The sequence below is a fragment of the Rhinoraja longicauda genome, chromosome 8 (genome assembly GCF_053455715.1).
Source record: "Rhinoraja longicauda isolate Sanriku21f chromosome 8, sRhiLon1.1, whole genome shotgun sequence".
Taxonomy (NCBI): domain Eukaryota; kingdom Metazoa; phylum Chordata; class Chondrichthyes; order Rajiformes; family Arhynchobatidae; genus Rhinoraja; species Rhinoraja longicauda.
The window spans coordinates 71,789,885-71,810,856 of record NC_135960.1 but is presented as its reverse complement, the minus strand read 5'-3'; the positions used below and the strand labels follow the sequence as shown (position 1 = coordinate 71,810,856).

Sequence of the window (20,972 nt, the reverse complement as noted above, 5' to 3'; positions counted from 1 at the left end):
CCTCAGAATTAAAGGACGTTCCTTTAGGAAGAACGTTCCTATCCCTGAAGGACCTTATGACTGGAACTGCACATAATACTCCAAATGTGGCTTACCCATTGTTTTATACAGCTGCAACACAACTTCCCCAATGTTATATTCAAGGCCCTATCTGATAAAACTGTTCTTCATATTTACTCGTACAATTGTTTAATTAGTGGTCTTCCAGCTACTTTACATAAAAAGGGGAGGGAAGCATCCAAATGAACAGCTGACTGAGTTACATAAGGATTTTGGGGGTGAAATGATTTGTTTCGGTGTATTCTCTCGTTCTCCAAGATAATCTAAAAATCTGTTATCCATTCCGTAATGTGCCCTTTAAGATGAGCAGTGGAAGTGACACAGAAGCACGTCAGAGTATATCAGTTAGCAAGTTTTATTATTTTCTGAAATCTGACATTGTGACAAAATCTATTTTGCAAAGAGGAATTAGAAGTCCCTCATGCGCCTGAAAGACCCGATGGTGGAGTTGTAACCCCCCCAGTCATTGTATTTCCTGTACTCCCCGGGTCTCATGAAGTACTGTCGGCCTCTGTAGTTGGGCTGTTCATAGAAGATCCAGTAACCATCCATCACTTGGCAGGAGTGGATGTCACGGTTACGGAAACGATCGTAGACGGAGGGACAGTCGTCCATGAATTCCATCGTCTGTCCTCCAAACTCAGGCCTCTCGTAAATCTTCATCCTGTAGTTGCTCCCTCGGTACTGGAATGGAAAGCATACAGTATTCAAGGTGTTGGAACAACTGCGTGTGTGATTTGCAGTAGCTACCATTCCATGGTTGCCCAAAAAGAAATTTGAAATACATCAACATAAATCTATCAGCAGACTTTGAAGTTTAAAAAAAAAATAAAGGAGGAAAGGAAATGAATAGTTGCCTAGTCACTGGATGTGTTCAATTGCTGGGAATGTTGTTTGACAACCGGAGCGAGACAGCACAAACAATTCAGTGTGCAGTGCGGGCATCTCCAAACGAAGAAAGATGACCTTAACTGAAACACTCTTCATTGCAAGAAGCAGGATGAAATATGTCAATAGACAATAGACAATAGGTGCAGGAGACAGTAGGCCATTCGGCCCTTCGAGCCAGCACCACCATTCAATGTGATCATGGCTGATCATTCTTAATCAGTACCCCGTTCCTGCCTTCTCCCCATACCCCCTGACTCCGCTATCCTTAAGAGCTCTATCTAGCTCTCTCTTGAATGCATTCAGAGACTTGGCCTCCACTGCCTTCTGAGGCAGTGAATTCCACAGATTTCTAACTCTCTGACTGAAAAAGTTTTTCCTCATCTCCATTCTAAATGGCCTACCCCTTATTCTTAAACTGTGGCCCCTTGTTCTGGACTCCCCCAACATTGGGAACATGTTTCCTGCCTTTAATGTGTCCAACCCCTTAAGAAACTAGACGGAAGCAGGCAACTTTGTTTAAACTATGTAATTTTTACTTTGTGAAACTAAAGTCCTTTTTGAAAAATAAGTAGTGGAGTCAGAAAGACTGTCAGGGAAATCAGTTCTATCTAGTGTAATACAGTCATGGATTGTACAGCATAAATACAGGCCCTTGACCTATACTGCCCATCATACCAATCTACACCAATCCTACTAGCCTGCTGTATTCCATTACAGCCTGCCCATTCAATATACAATAGACAATAGACAATAGGTGCAGGAGTAGGCCATTCAGCCCTTCGAGCCAGCACCGCCATTCAATGTGATCATGGCTGATCATTCTCAATCAGTACCCCGTTCCTGCCTTATCCCCATACCCCCTGACTCCGCTATCCTTAAGAGCTCTATCTAGTTCTCTCTTGAATGCATTCGGAGACTTGGCATCCACTGCCTTCGGAGGCAGTGAATTCCACAGATTTATAACTCTCTGACTGAAAAGGTTTTTCCTCATCTCCGTTCTAAATGGCCTACCCCTTATTCTTAACATTGGGAACATGTTTCCTGCCTCTAACGTGTCCAACCCCTTAATCATCTTATATGTTTCGATAAGATCCCTTCTCATCCTTCTAAATTCCAGTATATACAAGCCTAGCCGCTCCAGTCTTTCAACATACGACAGTCCCGCCATTCCGGGAATTAACCTAGTAAACCTACGCTGCATGCCCCCAATTTCGCTTGGGCAGCTTGCAGCCCAGTGGTATGAACATTGACTTCTCGAACTTTAGATAGTTCCTCTGTCCCTCTCTTCCCCTCCCCCTTCCCAGATCTCCCACTGTCTTCCTGTCTCCACCTATATCCTTCCTTTGTCCCGCCCCCCTGACATCAGTCTGAAGAAGAGTCTCGATCCGAAACGTCACCCATTCCTTCTCTCCTGAGATGCTGCCTGACCCGCTGAGTTACTCCAGCATTTTGTGAATAAATACCTTCGATTTGTACCAGCATCTGCAGTTATTTTCTTATACTACATATTCCGGGATGTCACTGTTTCGTTCTCTGAGTAGCCTCAGCAGCCTCACCACAGTAGATGCAGATGGGAAGTATTCATTGAAGCCCCCAGACATTTCCTAGGACTTCACACAACAGTCGACTGTGTTGACATTCAGGGGACTTCCTTTCTTTCTGGCTATTCTTTTACTCTTCACCATATCTGCCAAGAATATCTCATGGCTCCTTTTTAACTTTCCTAATTTCACCGCTTCATCCTTTATACTTCTCAGTAGATTCAGTCAATCCCAATTCCTTTGCGTAAGAAGGAACTGCAGATGCTGCTTTAAACCGAAGATAGACCAAAACGATGGAATAACGCAACGGGTCAGGCAGCATCTCTGGAGAGAAGGAATGGGTGACGTTTTAGGTCGAGATCGGAAATCCAGAAATCTGTGCATCTTGCAAATTAATAACTACTGTGGGAAATTCCAATACAAGATAGAAATTATTTTTTTTAATTTTATACCGATTAATTTTATATTGATAGTTTCTGCTTTATTTCAGTCTTACTATCCAAATTTGAAATTTCACAAAGCATTCCCAAATGAATAAGATGTGGATTTAACACCACAAGATGAAAACAAAGTTCTAGAAAATCTTCCAATCAATATAAGAAGCTTTTTAGCAATACATCAATTGCCTTAGACTGAATTACACAAGATAGACACAAAAAGCTGGAGTAACTCAGCGGGACAGACACCATCTCTGGCTTTTTGGGTCGAGATCCTTCTTCAGACTGAGCATCAGGGGAGAGGGAGACACAGAGATAAGGAAGTGCAAGGTGTGAAAAGGAGAAAAGGAATGCAGATCAAGGAAAATGTAGAGCAGATCATTAGCTAGGAGAAGGTGACAATGAAGCATACAGAGATAGAATTCAATCAGGAGGACAGTCAGACTGGTTGGAGAACTAGGAAGGGTGAGGGATGGAGAGAGAGGGAAAGCAAGGGTTACTTGAAGTTAGAGAAGTCAATGTTCATACCGCTGGGGTGTAAGCTGCCCAAGCAAAATATGAGGGGCTGTTCCACCAATTTGCGCTGTGCCTCACTCTGACAATGGAGGAGGCCCAGGACAGAAAGTTCAGTGTGGGAATGTGCGGGGGAGTTAAAGTGTTGAGCAACCGGGAGATCAGGTAGGTTTAGGCGGACTGATATTATACAAAGTGACATTACATGTTTACGGACCCCAACAAAAGGAAAATGCTCTAGAATTTCACAAAGGGAAGCACCTGTCTCCCACTCACCTGAGGGTAGGTGCGGCAGGACTTAACAAAGTCGTTGAACCCCATCCAGCGCTGGTAGTCAGGATACTCCCCCCTGTTCAGGACATACTGGTACCCCATGTAGTTGGGTTTCTCGTACGCCACCCACCAGTCACTGTCCACACGGATGGAGTTACAGCGGCTGAAGTAAGGAGACAGATCAGCACAGTCAGTGCTGCACTCATAGTGCCGGCCCTGGAAGTTCCTGTCCTCGTAGAAGATGATCTGTGGGGAAATTAAACAGGTGAGTTATTATTTTTCATCTGGTTGAAACATTATTGGCAAATCCTGAACACATGGGGAGCTGCCTTGCCTTTCCCATTTTGAGCTTCAGTCTGGAGATCCACCTGTATACAACTCTGCCTCATGCAGCAGGGTATTTATATGCTGAACCAAAATGCCACTGTTGGAAATACATTTGTTATTCTAATGGTTTCAGTAGTATATATCAGCTAAAAGACAAAGTTAACATAAAACCTTCTAGCACGGCAGACAAAGGCCCCTCATTCAGGTTTTTAGATGACCTCAGATCCTTTTTCATTCTGCTTTGACTCTGTTTAATTGTCCTGGGCCAAATGTTTATGAACAAGTGCTGAAGGTCCTAGTCGTGGCATTATTACTACTTTTTTATTGCTTATCCTTTTTACAGACGATGGAATATGACTTTGTCCTGGATTTCAAAGATTGACTGAGATGTCTTTATCTCAATGCACCTTACACCTACATGCAACATGTGTACAATACCATAGAAAGATGCAAAAAGCTGGAGTAACTCAGCAGGACAGGCAGCATCTCTGGAGAGATGGAATGGGTGACGTTTCAGACATTTCTCGACCCAAAACAGCACCCATTTAATTTCAATCCAGAGATGATGCCTGTCCCGCTGAGTTACTCCAGCACTTTGTGTCTCTTTTCGGTTTAAACCAGCATCTGTAGTTCCTTTCTGTACAATACCAAAGGTCGGTAAAGCCTGATTGTGTTTAGTTGCTCTGGCAATGTATTCCATATTTTGCATTAAATTAATATCAGTAACTGGTGGAAGACGACACTCAGTTAATGGCTCAGGTCAATGACCCAATTCTCGGAACTCTTTGCTAAAACAAAACATGGGCCTGGAGAAGTTGTGGTAGGGAATTGTCATTTGTCATTGATGAACTATGTGCAAAGTCTAGAAGGCTGTTGTGTCTTTGATGATGTGCTGTTCCTTGACCTCATTCTCTGGAATCTTCTGGAATTCTTTGAGGATGTAACTAGGAAAATTGACAGGGGAGAGCCAGTGGATGTGGTGTACCTCGACTTTCAGAAAGCCTTCAACAAGGCCCCATATAGGAGATTAGTGGGCAAAATTAGAGCACATGGTATTGGAGGTAGGGTACTGACATGCATAGAAAATTGGTTGACAGACAGAAAGCAAAGAGTGGGGATAAATGGGTCCCTTTCAGAATGGCAGGCAGTAACTACTGGGATACCGCAAGGCTCGGTTAGGAAAGGCTAGGAAAAGGGGACGTACAACGAGATCTGGGTGTCCTAGTGCATCAGTCACTGAAAGGAAGCATGCAGGTACAGCAGGCAGTGAAGAAAGCCAATGGAATGTTGGCCTTCATAACAAGAGGAGTTGAGTATAGGAGCAAATAGGTCCTTCTTCAGTTGTACAGGGCCCTAGTGAGACCGCACCTGGAGTACTGTGTGCAGTTTTGGTCTCCAAATTTAAGGAAGGATATTCTTGCTATTGAGGGTGTGCAGCATAGGTTTACTAGGTTAATTCCCGGAATGGCGGGACTGTCATATGTTGAAGGACTGGTGCAACTAGGCTTGTATACACTGGAATTTAGAAGGATGAGAGGAGATCTTATCGAAACGTATAAGATTATTAAGGGATTGGACACGTTAGAGGCAGGAAACATGTTCCCAATGTTGGGGGAGTCCAGAACAAGGGGCCACAGTTTAAGAATAAGGGGTAGGCCATTTAGAACGGAGATGAGGAAAAACTTTTTCAGTCAGAGATCATTTCTACTTCGGCACCATCAATGTATACTGGAGAGTGTGTACTGCTTTACTTCCTGAAGTCAGCCATAATCACCTCTGTCTTGCCGATATTGAGGGACAGGTTGTTCTCTTGGCACCAGGTTATGAGGTTCTCAATCTCATTCCTCTACTCCATCTCATCATTATTTGATATCTGGCCCACTACGGTGGTGTCTTCTGTGAACTTGTAAATTGAGCTGGATTGGTATTTGGCTGCAGTTATGAATGTATAAGGCGTAGAGTCGGGGGCTGAGAACGTATCTTTGTGGGGCACCCATGTTGAGGAGTATCGTCGAGGATGATTCTTCACCGATCCTCACTGATTGCGGTCTGTTGGTCTGTTGGTCAGGAGGCCGAGGCTCCAGTTGCAGAGGGGAGTGCTGACATCCAAGCTCCACGAGTTTGGAGATGAACTTGGTTGGGATAATGGTACTGAAAGCAGAGCTGTAGTCTATGAATATGAATATGTTGGAGGTGTCCATTCGAAGGGCCGAATGGCCTACTCCTGCACCTATTTTCTATGTTTCTATGTTTCTATGTGTCCATCCAACCCAGGTGTTCCAGGGTTGAGTGTACAGCCAGGTCAGTGACATCAGTAGGTGAGAATATGACAGATGGAATATACAATGTGGAATATGTGAAGTTATCTACTTTAATGCACATAACAGCATATCGGTGGATCTGTGGAATAGTGAGAGAATGGAGTGGGGGAGTTCAAAAGCATCTGCCTATGCTTGTACAGAAGTCAACAAAGGTTACTGTGCAGGTGCAGTGAGCAATTAAAAAGATAAATGGCATGTTAACCTTGATTATTAGAAGGTGGAGTACAGGAGCAAGGACATCTTATTGCAACTTTATAGGGGCCTTTTTAGTTTAGTTGAGTTTAGTTTAGAGATACAGGCCCTTCGGCCCACCGGGTCCGCGCCGACCAGTGATCCCCGCACATTAACACTATCCTACACCCACTAGGGACAACTTTTACATTTACCAAAGCAATTAACCTACAAACCTGTACGTCTTTGGAGTGTGGGAGGAAACCGAAGATCTCGGAGAAAACCCACGCAGGTCACGGGGAGAACATACAAACTCCGTACAGACAGCACCCGTAGTCGGAATGGAACCCGGGTCTACGGCGCTGCATTCGCTGTAATGCAGCAACTCTACAGCTGCGCCACCGTGCCGCACTTGTTCAGACGAAATATTGTGGAGATATAAGAGATTGCAGATGCTGGAATCGCGAGACAAAACAAACTGCAAGTTAGACAGGGTCTGTGGGATGGACAGATAACTCATGAAGGGTCCCAACCTGAAACATCATCGTCAGGAAGGAACTGCAGATGTTGGTTCAAACCGAAGAGAGAAACAAAATGCTGGAGTAACTCAGCGGGACAGGCAGCATCTCTGGAAGAGAAGGAATGAGCAACATTTCGGGTCGAGACCCTTCTTCAGACTTCTGAGGATGGGTCTCGATCCAAAACGTCACCCATTCCTTTTCTCCAGAGCTGTGGCCTGTCCTGCTGAGTCATCATCTGTTCATTTCCCTCCACAGACACTGCCTGGCCTGCAGAGTTCCTGAAATATTGTGTATAATTTTGGTTTCTCAAGCTAAGAAAGAATGTACTTGCCATCGAGGGAGTATAGGTTCTAGGTTGGGCAGAATTGGCATATGAGGAAAGATTCAATGTATTTCATACCAAATTTAGGACTCAAATGAGAAATCTCTTCACACAGACATTTGGCATTCTCTACCCTAGAGGTCAATGCAAGCTTATACCATGTGTTCATTCAAGTCCCATTTCGATAGAATATTAAGGCAGTTAAGGGATAGGGAAATAGTGCTGAAGTAAAAATTCAGTCCATGGTCTTAAATAATGTTGCAGGTGGCTTGGAAATCTGAAGAAGGGTCTCGACCCGAAACGTCACCCATTCCTTCTCTCCAGAGATGCTGCCTGTCCCGCTGAGTTACTCCAACATGTTGTGTCTGTCTTCAGATTTCCAAAACTGCTCCACCATTAATTAAGATTGTAGACCGATTAAAGAAAAACTAATCAGAACTTTCCAGTGTGACTTGTGCTCCAATTATACTTTTATGTTAGTCTATTTTGGCCTCTGATAGAAGGAAGGCTCATAGAAACATAGAAACATAGACAATGGGTGCAGGACAGGGCCATTTGGCACTTCGAGCCAGCACCGCCATTCATTGTGATCATGGCTGATCATTCACAATCAGTAACCCGTGCCTGCCTTCTCCCCATATCCCTTGATTCTGCTAGCCCCTAGAGCTCTATCTAACTCTCTTTTAAATTCATCCAGTGAATTGGCCTCCACTGCCCTCTGTGGCAGAGAATTTCACAAATTCACAACTCTCTGGGTGAAAAAGTTATTTTCTCACCTCAGTTTTAAATGGTCTCCCCTTTATTCTTAGACTGTGTGGCCCCTGGTTCTGGACTCCCCCAACATTGGGAACATTGGTCCTGCATCTAGCTTGTCCAGTCCTTTTATAATTTTATACTCACTGATGAAGTCTGAAGAACACTGCAGGAACGAGGTGCTGATTGTGGATGATCAGCCATGATCACGGTGAATGGCGGTGCTGGCTGGAAGGGCCGAATGGCCTACTCCTGCACCTATTGTCTATTGTCTATTGTCTGTAGTGATGTTCTGGGACTGGAATGATTGACCATTGTAATGCATCTGCAGGTATGGCAGCAGGCAACCCTGTGAGTGTTTTCTCTTTGACACACATTGACTTCATTGTTAGCAGGGTCCTTAGTGCTCCACTCTCTCAAGCATTAACTGTATGTCAAGGGCAGTCACTCTCACCACACCGCTAATGTTCACTGTTTGACCCACATTTGTACGAAGGCTGTAGTGAGGCATAGAGCTGAGTGGTCCTGGTAAAAGCCGGACTGGCCATTGGGAAGTAGGTTATTGTGTAAATGATGCATGACAGAGTCCCAGAGTCATAGAGTGATACAGTGTGGAAACAGGCCCTTCATAGAGTCATAGAGTGATACAGTGTGGAAACAGGCCCTTCATAGTGTCATAGAGTGATACAGTGTGGAAACGGGCCCTTCATAGAGTCATAGAGTGATACAGTGTGGAAACAGGCCCTTCATAGAGTCACAGAGTGATACAGTGTGGAAACAGGCCCTTCACAGAGTCACAGAGTGAGACAGTGTGGAAACAGGCCCTTCGGCCCAACTTACCCACACCGGCCAACAATGTCCCAGCTACCCTAGTCCCACTTGCCTGCGCTTGGTCCATATCCCTCCAAACCTGTCCTATCCATGTACCTGTCCAACTGTTTCTTAAACATTGGGATAATCCCAGCCTCAACTACCTCCTCTGGCAGCTTGTTCCATACACCCACCACCCTCTGTGTGAAAAAGTACCCCTCGGATTCCTATTAAATCTTTTCTCCTTCACCTTGAACCTATGTCCTCTGGTCCTCGATTCCCCTACTCTGGGTAAAAGACTCTGTGCATCTACCCGATCTATTCCTCTCATGATTTTGAACACCTGTATAAAATCACTCCTCATCCTCCTGCGCTCCATGAAATAGAGACCCAGTCTGCTCAACCTCTCCCTATAGCTCATACCCTCTAGTCCTGACAACATCCTCGTAAATCTTTTCTGAACCCTTTCAAGCATGATAGCTTTGTCAATAATACATTATTTATCATTGATGCAGAAGGCAGTGGAGGCCAATTCTCTGAATGCATTCAAAAGAGAGCTAGATAGAGCTCTTAAGGATAGCGGAGTCAGGGGGTATGGGGAGAAGGCAGGAACGGAGTACTGATTGAGAATGATCAGCCATGATCACGGTGAATGGCGGTGCTGGCTGGAAGGGCCGAATGGCCTACTCCTGCACCTATTGTCTATTGTCTATTGTCTGTAGTGATGTTCTGGGACTGGAATGATTGACCATTGTAATGCATCTGCAAGGTATGGCAGCAGGCAACTCTGCGAGTGTTTTCTCTTTGACACTCATTGACTTCATTGTTAGCAGGGTCCTTAGTGCTCCACTCTCTCAAGCATTACCTGTATGTCAAGGGCAGTCACTCTCACCACACCGCTAATGTTCACTGTTTGACCCACATTTGTACGAAGGCTGTAGTGAGGCATAGAGCTGAGTGGTCCTGGTAAATGCCGGACTGGCCATTGGGAAGTAGGTTATTGTGTAAATGATGCATGACAGAGTCCCAGAGTCATAGAGTGATACAGTGTGGAACAGGCCCTTCATAGAGTCATAGAGTGATACAGTGTGGAAACAGGCCCTTCATAGTGTCATAGAGTGATACAGTGTGGAAACGGGCCCTTCATAGAGTCATAGAGTGATACAGTGTGGAAACAGGCCCTTCATAGAGTCACAGAGTGATACAGTGTGGAAACAGGCCCTTCACAGAGTCACAGAGTGAGACAGTGTGGAAACAGGCCCTTCGGCCCAACTTACCCACACCGGCCAACAATGTCCCAGCTACCCTAGTCCCACTTGCCTGCGCTTGGTCCATATCCCTCCAAACCTGTCCTATCCATGTACCTGTCCAACTGTTTCTTAAACATTGGGATAATCCCAGCCTCAACTACCTCCTCTGGCAGCTTGTTCCATACACCCACCACCCTCTGTGTGAAAAAGTACCCCTCGGATTCCTATTAAATCTTTTCTCCTTCACCTTGAACCTATGTCCTCTGGTCCTCGATTCCCCTACTCTGGGTAAAAGACTCTGTGCATCTACCCGATCTATTCCTCTCATGATTTTGAACACCTGTATAAAATCTCTCCTCATCCTCCTGCGCTCCATGAAATAGAGACCCAGTCTGCTCAACCTCTCCCTATAGCTCACACCCTCTAGTCCTGACAACATCCTCGTAAATCTTTTCTGAACCCTTTCAAGCATGATAGCTTTGTCAATAATACATTATTTATTATAGATGTTTGAGTTTAGACTGATTGGACAGTAATTAACCAGATCGACCTTGTGCTGCTTTTTCTGTACGGGGTATAGGTGGCCAAGTTTCCATATATGTGTTTTAATGCCATTTTTGTGAGTATACTGGAATGGTTAGGCATTACATGCAGCGAGTTCAGAAGTGTTGGTCTTCAGTATTCAGTATCGAATAAGGTGTTGACTCCAGGAATGAATGGGTTAACATATGATAGACAATAGACAATAGACAATAGGTGCAGGAGGAGGCCATTCGGCCCTTCGAGCCATTCAATGTGATCATGGCTGATCATTCTCAATCAGTACCCCGTTCCTGCCTTCTCCCCATACCCCTTGATTCCGCTATCCTTAAGAGCTCTATCCAGCTCTCTCTTGAATGCATTCAGAGAATTGGCCTCCACTGCCTTCTGAGGCAGAGAATTCCACAGATTCACAACTCTCTGACTGAAAACGTTTTTCCTCATCTCCGTTCTAAATGGCCTACCCCTTATTCTTAAACTGTGGCCCCTGGTTCTGGACTCCCCCAACATTGGGAACATGTTTCCTGCCTCTAACGTGTCCAACCCCTTAATAATCTTATACGTTTCGATGAGCGTTTGACAGCACTGGGCCACTACTAGCTCGAGTTCTCCCCATTTACAAAATAGTCTACACCGACGCTCAAAATGCATGACTCCATGCTTTGTTACACTATATTCCATCTGCCACTTCTCTGCCCACAGTCCCTTCGGCCCACCGAGTCCGCGCCGACCAGCGATCCCCGCACACAAACACTGCCCTACACACCAATTTACATTTGTACCAAGCCAATTAACCTACAAACCTGTACGTCTTTGGCATGAGTAATACACAGTAACCATAACAGTACAGGTATGTAGGTTAATTGACTGGGTAAATGTAAAAATTGTCCCTAGTGTGTGTAGGATAGTGTTAATGTGCGGGGATCGCTGGGCGGCACGGACCCGGTGGGCCGAAGGGCCTGTTTCCACGCTGTATCTCTAAATCTAAATCTAAATCTAAATCTAAACAGCGCAAAACCAAAGTCCATAGTGCAATGTACTGTCAGACCCATTCCAGAGAAGATCATAGTTACTAAGGTAACCATTAGTGTTTGGTATTCATGAGCTTAATGGTTGCTGGAAGAAGCTGTTCTTGAACCTTGTGGTCATGGTGTTCATACTTCTGCACCTTCCTCCTGCTGGTAGTAGTGAATTGAGAGGTGGCCAGGAGGCCTGTGTCTTTGATGATATTGGTTGCCATTTTAGAGGCAGTGCCTCCTATAGTTCCCTTTGAAGGTGGGGAGGTTAGTACCCGTGATGGACTGGGCATCATGTAGTACTCACCATGGCCTCCGCCATTCCGGAGTGTTGGAGTGGCTGAACCAGGTCAGTCTGCTCTCTGCTGTGCAACTGTAGAGGTGTGATAGTGTATCCATCGACACACCAAATCTCCTCGATCCTCTAAGTCATGTACTGTAGGCATTAACAAGCGTTCCTTGTTACTGCATCAGTTCCAGGAGAGATTATTAGTTTTAGTTAATAGTTTAGAGATACAGTGCAGAAACAGGCCCTTCGGCCCACTGGGTCCGCACCGACCAGTGATCCCCGCACACTGACACTATCCTACACACACTAGGGACAATTTACATTTATACCAAGCCATTTAACCTGCAAGCCTCTACGTCTTTGTAGTGTGGGACGAGACAGAAGATCTCGGGAAAAACCCACGTGGGTCATCGGGAGAACGTACAAACTCCGTACAGACAAGCACCCGTGGTCAGGATCGAACCCGGGTCTCCGGTGCTGTGAGGCAGCAACTCTACCGCTGCACCAGAATCTTCAGATCTTCAGAACTATGCAAGCCCAGGAAGATGTCTCTGTTGACTCTTTCCACAGCGATTGTGTTGATGAAGACAGGTTCATGGCTCCCCGGTTTTCCCTTCCAGAAGCCAATCATGAGAATCTTGGTCATGTTAACGTCGTGAGCAAGACTGTTGACCCGGCACCATTCCATCACATTTTCAATCTCTCTGCTCTATTTTGACTCATCATTGCCCCGTTATTCATCCAACAACGGTGGTGTGGTCGGCGAATCTAAAGATGCCGTTGGAGCTGGGTCCAGCAATACAGTCATGGGTACAGACAGGGTAGAGCAGGGCACCAAGCAAACAGCCCTGAGCAGCAATGCAGGTTTTATACACAGGTGTATAAACACAGGTGCTTGGTCGGGAGCTCCAAGCTGTATGACGTTCGACAAGCCCCGACCCGGGGTAGATCGCCTGGCGTGGGGGAGCTGAGATCCCCCCCGATGCAGGAGCTTGATCACCCTGACGAGGAAGGCCCACCGCCGGCTACGGGAGTCAAGATCGTCCCGTCAATGGAAGGTTAGAGGCCCCGACCGCTGGAGGACAAAGAAGGGAGAACTTTTTTTCGCCTTCCATCACAGTGAGGAATGTGGAGGAGTCACTATGGTGGATGTTCATGGTAAAATGTATTTTGTGTGTTTTGTTGCTTTTTATTGTTATGACTGTACGGCAAATGAAATTCCTCGTATATGTTGCAAAACATACTTGGCTAATAAAGTATGATTATGATTATGATGGTGAATTACAATATCGGACTCTGCCAATTATGTAGCTGAGAGCATTTATATTTGTATTAACACAAAAATTAGCCAAATCGGTAAATTTTCACCAACTTTGTACTTGGATACGAAATAACTAGTAAACAAAAGCAATAATGACCCGGGTACCTTTGTGTTCAGAGTGTACAGCAGTGTTCAGAGTTCATTTTGTGTGCACGTTACTCGAAGAATAGGCAGGCCCCTGAGCTTTTGTCTCTTTTCTCTTTCCATACAATCAAAGTGACATGAAAGCAAAAATAAAAGAACGAATAGTAACATAGAGCTCTCAAAAAAGGTTGCTTTCCTGAAATGTTAGCGTGGAATATTCTAATTTTGTTTTTAGCTGATCCATGCGACATGCTCCTTGGAATAACAAAAGGTTTGGTTGCATTGGCTGCTCAGTCAGTTATATAAATACTGGACCATCCAGAGCAAAAGTATCTGCAGGTACTACTGGTCCAGCTCAAAATGGGAAAGGTAGTGCTAATTCACGGTTTTTTCACATTTTGTGAGTAGTTGAGAAACAGCGATTATAATTGTACTTTTTTTCTCTCCCCACAGATCATCTTCTACGAGGACAGGAACTTCCAGGGCCGGCACTATGAGTGCAGCACTGACTGTGCTGACATGTCTCCTTACTTCAGCCGCTGTAACTCCATCCGTGTGGACAGTGACTGGTGGGTGGCGTACGAGAGACCCAACTACATGGGGTACCAGTATGTCCTGAGCAGGGGGGAGTATCCTGACTACCAGCACTGGATGGGATTCAACGACAACATCAGGTCCTGTCGCACCTACCCCCACGTGAGTGCCAATGTCATCGTCCTCAACAGATATCTGAGAACATTATTCCAATAGCTTGCCTTTCCCGCATTTTTGTTTATCTTTTTCCTTAATTAGTACTCCAAATATATACTAACAATTAAATTGTAAACTTTAATTGTTGGCCTACTTCTGTAAGATACAGAAATCTCCATTGGCATTCGCCCGTTGACGAGTTTGGAAAAGGATGAAGACAGGTTCAGATTCTTAACGATTTTAACAATTTAACATCCAATCCGGCCTGTATGTTTTTGAGAGAGGGTAGTTACATCCTCCTCAATGACCAATAAAGACTTGCTATAAATGTCTGATAAGATTGGTTAAAATATTACATCAGATCATCCAATATTCTTAATCAGTAGACAGACACAAAATGCTGGAGTAACTCAGTGGGACAGGCAGCATCTCTGGAGAGAAGGAATGCATGACATTTTGGGTCGAGACCCTTCTTCAGGTTTAATCTGTAAAGCAGGCTTGAGCTGCCAAATGGCTGACTATTGTCAAAACTCATTCCTAAATGAAATGTTTGTATGAATATTGCACATTTTGATTGCACAAGTTTAAGATCCAATTAAATGGTGAGACCACATCTGGAGTATTGTGTGCAGTTTTGGTCTCTTAATTTGAGGAAGGACGACCTTGCTATTGAGGCAGTGCAGCGTAGGTTCACGAGGTTAATCCCTGGGATGGCGGGACTGTCATATGAGGAAAGATTGGAAAGGCTAGGCTTGTATTCACTGGAGTTTAGAAGGATGAGAGGGGATCTTATAGAGACATATAAAATTATAAAAGGACTGGACAAGCTAGATACAGGAACAATGTTCCCAATGTTGGGGGAGTCCAGAACCAGGGGCCACAGCCTAAGAATAAAGGGGAGGGCATTTAAAACTGAGGTGAAAAGAAACTTTTTCACCCAGAGAGTTGTGAATTTGTGGAATTCTCTGCCACACAAGGCAGTGGAAGCCAAATCACTGGATGAATTTAAAAGGGAGTTAGATAGAGCTCTAGGGGCCAGTAGAATCAAGGGATATGGGGAGAAGGCAGGCACAGGTTACTGATTGTAGATGATCAGCCTTGCTCACAATGAATTTTGGCTCAAAGGGCCAAATGGCCTCCTCCTACACCTATTTTCTATGTTTCGATGTTCAATGAGAGTCAGACTAAGTGGGGGAGATTCATTCTTTGGTTGGAATATGCTCATCAACATTTTTGCAAAACATTTTATGCTGCTACAGATACCCAGGTTCTTTAGTAACTTGTCAGTTTCTTTGTTGAACTAAATTAAGGCGCATGTTGCAATCAAAAGCGCTTGAACAATTGGTTGGGCAGAAAGCCAAACTGTAGAGGCATAATTATATGAGCATTCAAACAGTGATGAACATAATTGATATCTGATAGTGGTAGGGTCACATCACTAACATCGCCAAATTAACCCATGGGTTGTAATGTATTTACTAGCATGCGTTATCAGCCAGGGCCAGCATACCTCCATCTCTGATCCTTCATATTTTATTTACTTCCATTCCAGTACCGAGGGAGCAACTACAGGATGAAGATTTACGAGAGGCCTGACTTTGGAGGACAGATGATGGAATTCATGGACGACTGTCCCTCCGTCTACGATCGTTTCCGTAACCGTGACATCCACTCCTGCCAAGTGATGGATGGTTACTGGATCTTCTATGAACAGCCCAGCTACAGAGGCCGACAGTACTTCATGAGACCCGGGGATTACAGGAAATACAATGACTGGGGAGGCTACAACTCCACCATCGGGTCCTTCAGGCGCATGAGGGACTTCTAGATCCTTTTTGCAATGTAGATTGTGTCATGATGAAATATTCATAAACATAATAAATTCTGTATTCATCAAAATTGAACCATTTTGTGTTGAGTTTTGAATTGCACAACAGTCATTTCTTGACAATGAGTTGATGATATGCGGTGGTCTAAATTTTGACCCTAGCTTTCAATATACAAAAGCACGCAGAAGCAGTAAATTCTTCAGTGACCATTCCTCAGCAAGGTATTTAGCCTAGGGGGTTTCCTCCCCTCTTTTAGGAAAGCCCATTCACATTCTGGGGTCTTTAACTTCATCTCCCAATACCCAAGGCCTTTTCAGCTTCAGTCTTCTCCATTCCTCCACTTCTCCCAAGTGTCAGATTTCTCATCCCACTAAATACTCTCAACCCATCGTAATTTTGGTCTGGGCCATGAATACCATTTCCAAGGCTGGGACTCCACTCTGACAGTAGTCTGAACAGTGACTTCATTGGCACTCTATTGACTCTATTAAGGTGCACTCTAAATCGTATTTCTGATGCATGAAATGCTAGTTTTGCCCCAATCAATCACAATCACAATCATACTTTATTAGCCAAGTATGTTTTGCAACATACGAGGAATTTCATTTGCCGTACAGTCATAACAATAAAAAGCAACAGGACACACAAAATACATTTTAACATGAACATCCCCCACAGTGACTCCTCCACATTCCTCACTGTGATGGAAGGCGAAAAAATGTCCAATCTCTCCCTTCTTTGTCCTCCAGCGGTCGGGGGCCTCGAACCTCCCGTTGACGGGATGATCTTGACTCCCGTAGCCGGCGGTGGGCCTTCCTCGTCGGGGCGATCAAGCTCCTGTATCGGGAGGGGGGGGGTTCTCAGCTCCCCCCCGCCAGGCGATCTACCCCGGGTCGGGGCTTGTCGAACCTCGTGCAGCTTGGAGCTCCCAACCGGTCTAAAATCGAGACTGTGAGCTCCTCGATGTTGTAGTCCGCAGGCCGCAGTTGGAGCGTCGATCCCAGACAAGGGATTGCAGGCTCAGATGGTAAGTCCACGCTCCGCGGTGGGGCTCAAAGTCAGGCCCAGGCAAGGCCGCCAGCTCCACGATGTTAGGCCGCAGAGCGATCGGAGATACGATCCGGAAAACAATCGCATCTCCGACAAGGTAAGAGATTGAAAAAAAGTTTCCCCCGACCCCCTCCCCCACCCCCCACATAAAACAAACCAGAGAACATTAACACAGACTTTTAAAACTCACCAAAAATAACAAAAAAAGGACGAAAAGGACAGACAGACTGTAGGCGAGGCTCCCATTGTGGCGCCACCCGGTGGTCAGGTGTACTCCAGGGAATCATTATAACTCCACCTTGCCGGAGCTCACATGCTGCTGAACCTGTCACCCCCATGCTAAGCACTATTAGTTATTCAAAAGAACAGCCAGTGGGCTTGGGTCATTCTGGCTTCTGAAAACCAGAGGCCATCATAGGTGGTGTTACATGTGTCCATATCCCGACCGGGTTTATCACCCCTCACCCCTCACCCCTCACCCCTCACCCCTCACCCCTCACCCCTCACCCCTCACCCCTCACCACTCCCCATCCAGCTCGTCAATGAGCAGCATTGTCTACTCATTCAGCAGCTCCTCCATCTAACAACACTCCTTCTGTTCAGTTGCCTTGCCCAGCCAAGCTTCCATCATCTCCAACAACCCCAGGCTATTGACACTCTTCCCATTCTGGCCTTTCCAACATACCCAGTTTCAATTGCTGCACCATTGCTCCACTAGAAGGCAGGAGGATGGGGTTAGGAGGGAGAGATAGATCAGCCATGATGGAATGGTGGAGCAGACGTGATGGGCCGAATGGCCTAATTCTTCTCCTATCACTGATGACCTTATGACCTTATTAATAACTGTTCCCTCAGTCGGCCAATTTGCGATTTATCTCCACAAACTGAGCCACCGTTCTATCTCAATTCCATTATTTAAGATGCCCCTTAAAACCTATCAATTTGATCCATCTTTTAGACATCTGCCTTAATAATTCTACATGGCTTGGTGTCAATTTTTGAAACATTTTGAAGCATTTTATAAATAAAATTAAAAAAATTAAACTAAAGGCATTTTATGAATAAAAACCTATTGTTGTTTTCAACCAACTATGGATTGTCACGAAATATCATTTAAAAAATTGAAAGAATCAATATAATGAAAGTACCCTCCACATACCAGAAGCCTCCGCTTTCTGTAATATTTTCACAGCAATAGATTTGGCATCTATTTGTTTCCTATGAAATAAGTTGTGTCCAGTTCAGTTTTGAGATGCAGCGCGGAAACAGGCCCTTCAGCCCACCGAGTCCGCACCGACCAGCGATCCCCGCACATTAACATTATCATACACTCGGGACATTTTTTACATTTATACCAAGCCTGCAATTTGGAGCCCGCACCTGGAGTACTGTGTGCAGTTTTGGTCTCCAAATTTGAGGAAGGACATTATTGAGGGCGTGCAGCGTAGGTTCACGAGATTAATTCCCTGAATGGCGGGACTGTCGTATGTTGAAAGACTGGAGTGACTGGGCTTGTATACCCTGGAATTTAGAAGGATGAGAGGGGATCTTATTGAAACATACAAGATTATTAAGGGGTTGGACACGCTAGAGGTAGGAAACATGTTACCAATGTTGGGGGAGTCCAGAACCAGGGGCCACAGTTTAAGAATAAGGGGTAGGCCATTTCGAACGGATTTGAGGAAAAACTTTTTCACTCAGAGAGTTGTAAATCTGTAGAATTCTCTGCCTCAGAAAGCAGTGGAGGCCAATTCTCTGAATGCTTTCAAGAGAGAGCTAGATAGAGCTCTTAAGGATAGCGAAGTCAGGGGGTATGGGGAGAAGGCAGGAACGGGATACTGATTGGGAATGATCAGCCATGATCACATTGAATGGCGGTGCTGGCTCGAAGGGGCCAAATGGCCTCCTCCTGCACCTATTGTCTATTGTCTATTGTCTATTATCTTCAGTTTCCTCCCACACTCCAAAGACCTACAGGTTTGTAGGTTAATTGGCTTGGTATAAGTGTAAATTGTCCCTAGTGTGTGTAGGATAGTATTAATGTGCGGGGATTACTGGTCGGTGTGGACTCAGTGGGCCGAAGGGCCTGTATCTCCAAACTATATGCACTCTCTAAATATGCAGGAAAGAAAAGCAGATGCCGGTTTAAATCGAAGGTAGACACAAAATGCTGGAGTATCAGTGGAACAGGCAGCATCTCTGGAGAGAAGGAATGGGTGACGTTTCGGGTCGAGACCCTTCTTCAGACTGATTAATATATTAATATAATAAACTCTCTAAATATATTGAAATAGTAGAAGCAACTCCACTGTGACTGGCCTGTTTCCGCGCTGTATCTCTAAACTAAACTAAAATAAACTCAGGAATTAATTCTACAGACATATATTTGAATAAATGTAATAATACATTTAAAAAGTGCCTTAATTTAGAAACCACTGGCTCTGAGATGGACTTATTTTATAACCTATTTTATATAATCTCAAGGACATAAAGATTTTTAATTTCAAGGATCGTTTCCTTATTTAATTTGAATTAAAAATCCAACAACCAAATTACTCTTTAAATCATTATTTATCCTTCTCTTCATAAATAGAACGTGGATTATTCTGCCACACAATCTTCCTCTCAGCAAAAAAACATTTTGTTCTGCGATATGTTCCGTGGATAGGGAAGGTTTAGAGGGATTTGGCCAAATGCAGGTGGATGGGACCAGCTTAAATAGGGCATCTTGGTCAGCATGGACCTCGTAGGGCTGAAGGGCCTGTTTCGATGCTTTAGTTCAGTTGAGTTTAGAGATACTGGGCGGAAATAGGCCCTTTAGCCCACTAAGACCGCGCCGACCAGCGATCCCATACATTCACACTATCCTGCACGCACTAGGGGCAATTTACGATTTTTATCTAAACCAATTAACCTATCAACCTATCAAGGGCGGCGCAGCGGTAGAGTTGCTGCCTTACAGCGAATGCAGCGCCGTAGACCCGGGTTCCATCCCGACTACGGGTGCCGTCTGTACGGAGTTTGTACGTTCTCCCCGGTTTTCTTCAAGATCTTCAGTTTCCTCCCACATCCCAAAGACGTACAGGTATGTAGGTTAATTGGCTTGATAAATGTAAAATAAAAAGAAAAGTGTGTGTAGGATAGTGTTAATTAATATGCGGTGATTGCTGGTCGGCGCGGACCCGATGGGCCGAAGGGCCTGTTTCCGCGCTGTATCTCCAAGCCTAAAAGGCCTTTGGAGTGTGGAGGGAAATCGGATCATCTGGAATAAACCTACATGGTCTAGGGAAGAACGCACAATCTTAGTACAGACAGCACCCGTAGTCAGGATCGAACCCGGGTCTCTGGTGCTGTAAGGCAGTAGCTCTGCCGCTGCTGCACGACAATGCTGCCTCCGTGATTCTTTTCCTCTATGACCCATTTTCAAAAATGAATGGATCTCTTGTTACGATTCTCTCAATGCCCCTAAAATATCAAGGTTGATGGTCCATCGGTGTCTTTCCTAATGATTTGATTTGTGACAATCACTCCAGGTTTTAGGTCCGAAATTAAGCATATATGAAACATTAATATCGTCCTGCATTCCTTGAGGCAATATCAAAAGAATACGATACTTGTTTTGAATTATAAAATGGGATTTTCTACGAAAAACCCATTGTCAATGAATTGCAGCAAAGTATTGGAATCTCCGGGACTCTGTAGCCCAAAGTCAGCAGTTGATGCTCTTTCAGTCAATGTAGTCTGATGATTCCATTGCTATGTAAGCAAAACCACTGTTACGTTGCAGGGCATAGCTCATTGCATCACATGCAGAGGCTGAACCTAGAGAGAGTCTTCATTGAAATAATGCACAATTGAAAATATCTTAAGGTAACTCTAATTACAGGAACATGATGCAAAATAGCTGTAAATTTCCATTCAACATTCCCTCTGCCTATTTGAGTCTCCTGTCTACTCTGGCAA

The 20,972-nt window shown here is 44.8% G+C and overlaps 1 protein-coding gene and 1 pseudogene across 2 annotated transcripts; one reads left to right on the top strand and one right to left on the bottom strand.

Moving 5' to 3' along the window:
• Positions 1-468: 468 nt before the first annotated feature.
• LOC144596088 (gamma-crystallin S-1 pseudogene) lies at positions 469-7,079 on the bottom strand (annotated as a pseudogene).
• A 6,721-nt stretch (positions 7,080-13,800) lies between these two features.
• On the top strand, positions 13,801-15,958 carry LOC144596348 (gamma-crystallin S-1-like). Of its 2 annotated transcripts, none has more exons than XM_078404597.1 (3): positions 13,801-13,809; positions 13,894-14,136; positions 15,683-15,958. In XM_078404597.1, exons 1-3 carry the CDS (start codon positions 13,801-13,803, stop codon positions 15,956-15,958), a joined length of 528 nt encoding a protein of 175 aa, XP_078260723.1. The 2 variants fall into 2 exon arrangements, with proteins under 2 accessions (XP_078260723.1, XP_078260724.1); XM_078404598.1 differs by having other exon boundaries at positions 13,894-14,140; positions 15,690-15,958.
• Positions 15,959-20,972: the final 5,014 nt, after the last annotated feature.

Coding starts and splice junctions, on each gene's coding strand:
- LOC144596348 (XM_078404597.1), top strand. Junction 14,137..15,682: donor CCTGTCGCACCTACCCCCAC/GTGAGTGCCAAT, acceptor CTTCCATTCCAG/TACCGAGGGAGCAACTACAG.